Source organism: Arachis hypogaea, chromosome 13 (assembly GCF_003086295.3).
Source record: "Arachis hypogaea cultivar Tifrunner chromosome 13, arahy.Tifrunner.gnm2.J5K5, whole genome shotgun sequence".
In the NCBI taxonomy this organism is placed as follows: Eukaryota; Viridiplantae; Streptophyta; class Magnoliopsida; order Fabales; family Fabaceae; genus Arachis; species Arachis hypogaea.
This window is the reverse complement of record NC_092048.1, coordinates 29029580-29037790: the sequence shown is the minus strand read 5'-3', so window position 1 is coordinate 29037790 and position 8211 is coordinate 29029580. Positions and strand designations below refer to the sequence as shown.

The 8211-nt window shown below is 34.4% G+C and overlaps 1 protein-coding gene across 3 annotated transcripts; it reads right to left on the bottom strand.

Moving 5' to 3' along the window:
- Positions 1-1035: 1035 nt before the first annotated feature.
- LOC112737867 (uncharacterized) lies at positions 1036-7809 on the bottom strand. Of its 3 annotated transcripts, none has more exons than XR_003813005.2 (5): positions 7483-7809; positions 5457-6786; positions 4541-4810; positions 3386-3551; positions 1036-1412 (listed from the first exon to the last, which is right to left on the bottom strand). XR_003813005.2 is itself a non-coding variant. In XM_025788002.3 (5 exons), exons 1-5 carry the CDS (start codon positions 7488-7490, stop codon positions 1290-1292), a joined length of 1887 nt encoding a protein of 628 aa, XP_025643787.1. In that variant the 5' UTR covers positions 7491-7809; the 3' UTR covers positions 1036-1289. The 3 variants fall into 3 exon arrangements, 2 of the variants coding, with proteins under 2 accessions (XP_025643787.1, XP_025643788.1); XM_025788002.3 differs by having other exon boundaries at positions 3386-3541; XM_025788003.3 differs by having other exon boundaries at positions 3386-3541; positions 5457-6800; positions 7483-7684.
- Positions 7810-8211: the final 402 nt, after the last annotated feature.

Below are 8211 nucleotides of genomic sequence, written 5' to 3'. Positions count from 1 at the left end.
AAATAAATTTATTACGTTGATACCATAAGAAATTCATCATAGTAACAAAAAGAAGGGGCAAGATTGCCCTTGGTAGAAAGATTTCGTAGATAAATTCTCTAACAATCAAGTCAAGAGAGGAGAATTAAAGAAGTTAAACCCGAAACCAAACTATTATCAATACTCATCCATGTGCCTCTTGCCACCTTGCAGTTACAGAGCACATGGAGCAAAAATTCAGAGAATACACTATAAATGGCACAACTATCTTCCTCCGCCATATCTTTTGGCGCGTTTTGTATTGGTCAAAAGAGCCTAGTATGCTACAAGCCAACAGAAAGACCGCAGCTATTACAAAGCCTCCAGCTTCCATATTTTCGAGAATAAAAAAGCATTTGAGTCATCCGCATGCCACAAAAAGATAACACAAGTCGACTTTATTGAGAAGAAGCCATGGAATCCTTCATATGTATTTACATCTTTTTGGCATGCCCATTTAAGTTTATATCCAAAAAAAGTTTATCTCCCAATAATATGTTTGATTAAACAATTTAGGTCCTTAAAAAATTATCTTACAATATTCTTTCAAATACACTTTGTATGTGGTGCATAGACGCTAATCACAAATTAAGCCTTATTTCTATCATATTTGTTACTGCGACGATCAAATCACCTAATTTTTAACATGTATCACATCCTTTTTTTAATTGTTTTTGTATTAATCTTTTTTTTTTTGTCATGGTATCAACACTTCCATAGATTTTTTTTGTGTGCCTATTTTTTAAACTACAATTTTTTGTTGTCTTTAATTTTACTTTTACTTCTTTTATCTTTGTGAATTAACTTTTAATTTTACTTTTACTTCTTTTATCTTTGTAAATTAACTTATTTATCCTCATCCATTCACATATGTGCCAAAAACTCTTGCTTATTTTGCATTTTGACCCAATACGAGCCATACAACATGTGCTTCTAGACAATGACCTACCCCTAACACAAAATTTATATTGTTGGTCCATACGTGAAGATTCCACAAAATCAAAGTGTTCACGTACATTCGTCCAAAATAAAAATGAATGCTTATTCATTTCATGTGTTTGTTATTTTAGTTTACATCAAGGGTTAATATCCATAAAATAAATTTATTTCAAAACTGTACAATAACTAGTTCCCTCCATTTATTAAGAACTCGTTAAAAACTAAAACAAAAGAAACTGAAAAAATAGAATACAAATCATCAGCTATTGCTAAGTGTACAATCTCAAAATTGGGGAAAGGAAAGAATTGCTTGCCATCAAACAGCCACCTCTTTACGGAGCTACCACTCCTTCAATGGCATGAGACATAGACTCTGCCCAGTCGTCTTTTTTAAATAGGAGTGTCTGCAAAGTATGCATCACGTCATATTCCGGATCAAGCTTCCGCTGCCAACCCTACAAAAGGGACTAGAAATCAGCTTATACTAAACAAAAACAGTTTCATTTTAGAGCTCTAAACCTTTAAGATTAAAAATCTGCAAAAAGCATGTGCAAGGAGTTACTTGTAAGTTCTTTAAGGTTACGTTTGTTTACAAGGACAGAATACTGAGACATGAATATAAAGATACAAAATCATGTTTGGAAAGTGAGACATAGATAGAGACATTGTGTCCTAGGAACATTAAATTAGTGTATTTTGAATCTTTTCGAACAAGAATGATAGAGAGACATTGGATGCAGGCACACTTATTTTCATTTTTTTTTTTCTTATCACTATCAAATTTTCATACTTATATTTTTTATCATTCTATTTTTTATTTTAAATTTTGTATGAAAGAAAAAATAAGGTAAATCAGACTTTTTAATTGTTTGTTCTATTTTATATTCAGTTTATTACAAAACAAGATACAAACACTAATTTTCGTGTCTCTATCATTTATGTCTTGTTCTCAAAACCAAATGCAGCCTTAAGTTCTCCTCATGGTGGTGTCTGGCCTAATTGAATTACATGCCAACGTTGTATCAATTTTCTATTAATATGATGCTGTGTCAAATGCTGGTGTGGAATAATCTTATGATTGATGATCTTAGGCATGATAATGTGCCTACAAAGAATTGATTAATTATGATTCTAAATATTAATTTGACCCAAGACTGATATCTATACCTATAGTAAAAAATGATGGAAAGGTAGTGGATGTTCTGGTGTCAAGAGGTGTTTATGGTGGGCATGATGTTAAATGCCTAAATATTTGAGGACCAGGCTGCTGATCTTTGATTTTTAATGAGCTCTTTTTCCTATGACTGAAAATGCGGTTTTAAATGATTTTTTAAGAGTTATTGCTGAAGGTATTTTCATAATTCTGTATGCTTTGGATCTGTGAGATCATGACATATTAATCAAAGAAATTTTTTGTTATTAATATAATCCAATGACATCAACTATTCCAAGTAGTTGACACGACCGAGTGGAATAAGAGTATAGTGTTGAGTTAATGAGTTGTATACATACTGAAATTACAAACTAATTACTCTTCTGTTCTCCAGCATGGAAGATTAACGGATTGTTAAGTTTTAGGTTTCAATTTCGACTGTTACACAGTCGATTCTATAAAACAAAGAATTCAAAGCTCAATATGCCAGGGTGAGAAATGGAGGTCCGATCTTCAATTAAATTAAGATCATTATTAACCCCATTAAAAATAAAAAAGAACAAGATCATCAACAGACCAAGTCATCTTCTCAGAGTAGGCATACAAATAATGATTTACAACTCTAGTGGCAATAGAAAATTGTGCAGTTCTTAGAATAATATCACTGCGCCTTTTGGATGTTTCAACAATAAGTCATTTTGGTAGCGTTTGGTGAAAAGACAGAGACGGAAAGACTGAGACTGAGAGACAGAGACTAAGAGACAGGGATTGAAATAAATTTCAGTATTCTGTTTGGTGCAAAATGGGAGACAGGAATTGAAACAAGAATGAAACTCTAATTTAATTTGCACAAAGGGTAAAATTGGAATTAATTAATTGAAATGAAAGTATTTTAGGTATAAAATATTATTAAAGTTTCAGTCTCCATCTCTAAAAATTTCAGTCCCCTATGTCCCTACTTTTTGGAGGTACTGAAATACTGAAATTTTAGAGACAGAGACAGAAATTTTAGTACCAGTCTATGAACTAACAAACACGATACTGAGTCTCAGTCTCTCAATCTCTCTCTCAGTACCTCAAAACAAACGCTACCTTTCAGAACTATATCCAGAGTAGCAATGTGTCAAGAGCAACCAAAAGAAAGGTATAAACTTTTTTCAATCACACAATAGAAATGCACAAAAGTAGAACATTACCCATGCAATAAACATTGATTCCATTTATAACAATGCAAATAACATTTTATCAAAAGGGTGATTATGAGGTGGAACTTACCTCCAGAACCAATGTGGTCACCATCACAGCACAGACATTGCCATCCAAATTGACTCTATAGAACCTAACATGCTCAAGCAACTGTTGTATACGGTCAGCTGTGCTGACTCTTTCACCTTCTGTGGATCTCCAGAACTCAAATGATTTCTCCACCTCCTGTTAAATGCTATAAAATTTCATTTGGGAAAAGCATAGGCAGATTCAGTAATCATTTGGTATATGTCAATTAGAAACAACTCTCTTAACACGTGTCAGCTAGCCGTTAACTAAGATACAAGAGATCAAGAATGCCCATAAAAAGCAGTCTTTTACCGTTGTCAGAAAGATGACACAAATCATTTGTAAATTGGAATCATACTAGAATCACTGTCACGAGCAATCTCCACCAATAAAAAAAAGTTTTAATTTCTTTTTCTAAGTATGATAAAAGCTGATATTTGCTAGAGAAAATAGAAATTAGACTGATGTAAATTACTGAGGCCAAGATTCCAATTGAGAACGAAGCCTTTCAATCATGTATACAATATGAAAATAAACAAACATAGAGAGAGACTGTCCTGAGCATTGGGGTTCTACTACCCTTGATATAACTTCTCTGATTTAGGAGTTTTTTGATCATATATGATTTGCTTGACCTAGATCACACATCTATAAGTATGACAATGTGTGTCAAATCTGGGAAGCTTGTTTCCACTTCAGGTTACTGCCACTCTCTCACTCTTAGAATTCATCTGGTTCAAATCCGGTATAGGGCTACTAGGATCGAAAGCTCCAATACTAGTTGATAGAACTTACATATGTTGGGCGAAATAGAAGTGAGACCGCTTTATATTATTGAAGAAGCTGAGATTCAATGGGGAAATCAACCTCTGAATCTTGTAATTTGTAGCAAAATGAAAATAAACTGAAAAGAGAAAATCTCCTGGCGTCCTCCTAATTTTCTCACAAATTCTGCCTATTTCCCATCAGTACTCTAACTCCATACATATAACGACACATTCCCTCCTCTTATCAAATCTCCTAGAATTGATATTCTTTCTCTTACTCGACAGATATCAAACTCCACAAATAACTAACCAAACTTTTGTCACGTTCCCCTCACTGGATGCAAATATAACAGTGTAAATTGAAAACACAAATAAAGTAAATCTTCACCTCAGTGAAAGATATGGGGTCTGGACAATTTTGTCGTCTTGATAACCTAAGAGTAGATTCCGCAGCACTGCGGCCATCTTGAAGAGCAACAGCCTTAAAAAATTTCAGTAAATTTTCCCGCTCCATTTTAGAAAGTTCAGTAGTAAGGCCTACATCAAGGAAAATGACATGGGGCCTTGACTTAAAGAGTCCTATAGGTGATAGTTTGCTTTTTGCAACACGGACAAGAATATTTCCTGGATGCATGTCAGCATGAATAAAATTATCCACCTGGAAGAGAAGATATATATAAGGCAGTGATTATTTCAGTCAAATGTCAAGCTACTCAAATGATAAGAAATCAGCAATTGAAATTCATCACTGCAAGGAAAAAGACGAATACTTCAGGATCTCAACAATATCTTATCTCATTATGCATTTAAATTATACAAAGCCATTAAGAAAACATTCAATGACTAGTAACTTCTTTCTCACCATTCTTCTCTTAAGATCTCAATCTCTAGTCCTAAAATCACCAACGGACTACACATTACAAATTAGTAAATTATGATTTCAGGATTTATAAATTAGAATATTAACAACTTTTTTATCCAATTCTTGGTTTTCTTCTTGGAAGATAAACATGTTATGAAGTTGCCTTATGAAAACCATACAAAAAATGGAAGTTTGTAATTTGCAAACAGTACTAGCTTTGGACTTTCTCTCATTTCAAGTGCCCTCTCTCTCACACACACACGCATGTGCCCACACGATTGCTCGCATGCATACACAAAGCTATTTCTCTGAATAACAGGTTAGGTACAAAATCATATCACCATTTCCATGAATCTTAGAACAATTTCAACATGGCGTAATTAAGACAAAACCTGCAAAGAAAGAATGGAGTGCATAAAAAGTAAGATTCAGAAGTTTTTACCAAAAGCATCTTTAAAAGAGCATGTGTTCCAATATGAGCTAGGGCACTTTTGATATGCTCCTGGCCTTTAAGCTCGTGAACATAGTGCAAAACACTTTCACCTTGTTCATAGGTTTCCACCAAAACAGATGGGTGCACTAGGGGGTATAGAGGCATTGGGAATGAAACATCTTTCCATCGGCGGAAATTATAGATAAAACGACTAAGATGTGCTGCTTCCCTTGAAAGATCAACCTGAGACATCATATAAACAGCAAATTGTTGCACACTTTCATCTAATCTCAACCACTTCAAATTAGGGAATAAACATGAAATCTTAGCAATTAGATTGATGATGATGAAATCCCTTCTAATCGCATCAGCAACCCCTGGATGTCGGACCTTCACTGCCACTACAAGAGGTTTCATTTGCTGGCCTGGGTATTTGTATTTTAGAGTAGCTCGATGAACTTGAGCAATGCTACCTGATGCTACTGGTTCCTCATCAAAATTTTCAAATATTTCCGTCAACTTGCGCCCAAATGCATTTTCAACGCATGCTCTGCTATAAGCAAATTTGTGTGACGGTGCTTTGGTGTGAAATTCTGAAAGTTCTCCACAGAGATCCCTAGGGAAGAGATCTGGTCTGGTTGCAGCCCATTGACCCCATTTAATAAATGCTGGCCCGGCCTTTTCAAGTGAAAGGCGAACAACATGAATCCATGTTTTCCTAAACTGATCACCAAAATGGTTCACTAAAGGAGCCATAGCTATGCAGGGGAAGAATAAAACTATTAAATAGATAGCCCTGATAAACAAGATAACAATCTCGAGAGCTTCTAAGATAGCTGAGGTTAGATATATACGTCCATCTAGTGCATGTATGTAAAATGAATCTCTATTTGGAAAGGATTCTGCTTCAGCCCATGATTGTTGTGTCCAAGCAAGCTCCTCTATTATGAATGCAATGAAACCAGGAATAAGAATATTCGATCGAGCCAATGCCAAACTAACTGCACGGGCAATATGACCTATTGGTGGTGGAATTGGTGGGAGACACATTTGAGAAATCCTGCTCCAAATAATTTGAGGATGGTGGTAGTTTGCACTATTTGCAGGGAGGTAATAGATGTTTCTCCCTTTGCTAATTAGATTGATGTTATTATACTTTAATTTGAAAAGGTACATGAGCGGAGTTTGTCCTTTGTGTACAAGTTTACTGTAGGATGAGAAAAATTGGCATGTTGAGTAAGCGGAGCATCTTGGATGATGCGACTCAAAATTAAATACATCAAAGCCATGTTTCTGACCAGAAGAACGCACAAACCTTCTAACATTTCCACAAACAAACCTGCATAATAGATTCTACAATATTATTCGTATGGGTTAATTCAAATGAAGCAAGAAGTAAAAGAATATTAAACCTAAAAGCTTCAAAAGACAAATTCAAATTGATCACAATTTTATAACACACATCATACAAACTCCATAAATCTTTAGGTTCTATTTTCCAAATGAATAAATGAGGGCCAAGATATGGTTGCTATGTTCTAGTAATTTATAACTTAAATTAACAACAGCAAGCTTTATGTCTAAAACAGTTTTTCCTAGAAGGTAGAATCAGAAATTTTCGTAGCAAAGTATGTTTAAGTGCCAGCAAACAAGTTTATACGGATGAAAAACCTCACAATAAACACTTAATACTACTGAAACAAAGATGATCAATGTTTAAGTTCTTGGCATTTTTGGGGAAACATGAACGTCTTTTTTCCCCTCAAGAGCTCTCTCCGTGAGGTGTTAGTTTAAGCTGTTTGAATGTCAAAAGAAGTTATCCAAACACATCCCTAGCTCTCTTACTTAATAAAATCGAAGATCACTTAAAATAGATAAATAAACAAACATACACATGCATGCCAGTATATTATTACTACTTTTTGATACATTTTTTTTAAGAAATCGCGAAATCACTGAGATTTTTAAGCCTTCAACAACAAAAGAAACAATATATTGAGAGGTATCATCTTATGAAAGCCAAAACAGGAAGAACCTTGACATGGTGGCGTGGAATTAGCTTAACAGGGCTCCAAACTATGCCGGTGTATTGAAATCAGTGCACGCAACATTGCTTCCTCGTCAGAGAACGTCTATCAGCTGTCTCCGCCGCGGCCGTCGGCGAGGCGTAGTCGGAGCATGGTGGTGGCGTTGACATGTAATTTTGTTGACGGTTGGTGTTGGAAATGAAAGCAATACAGATCGTGGAAATTGGAACCCTGCGAGATAAATGATAATTGATTTTGGGCTCCTTTTTTTATTGGCGCTCAAAAAGAGCATTTTTTTTTTCCTACTAAATAAATCTTAGTCTTTATTCAAATCAGTTTCCCAATTTGTAAAATTGAACACTTTCATTTTTTAAATTTCAAAATACACAAAATAATTTTCAATATTTATCTTCGTTAGACAATATAATCTCTTGCTAATTTTTGTCGTTAGTATATAATATTGACTGATAATGTAAAATATTGACTCGCATATATAATCGTCAAGTATTTACGTGTACAATATGAACAATTCAATCTTTGATTTTATTTAAGAAAATGACTTCGTTTTAAACTGAGTCTTTATTCTCCTCTTTAAGCATGTTGCCATGAAGAATCAGAAATTCTAATTCATTCCCTAAAGTTGTTCGTGTTTCAATGGCCAAATGTAAACTCAGTTTATTCTAGTCGCCGGATCAACCACAATATTGTGGATAACAAAAAGTTAAGTAAGGAATAAC

What these genes read in the sequence shown, in the direction of transcription:
- LOC112737867 (XM_025788002.3), bottom strand. An exon ending in CTCTTTTAAAGATGCTTTTG is followed by an intron (nt 4,811 to 5,456) that starts GTAAAAACTTCT and finishes CTTCTCTTCCAG; the next exon opens with GTGGATAATTTTATTCATGC. An exon ending in ACCCCATATCTTTCACTGAG is followed by an intron (nt 3,542 to 4,540) that starts GTGAAGATTTAC and finishes AGCATTTAACAG; the next exon opens with GAGGTGGAGAAATCATTTGA.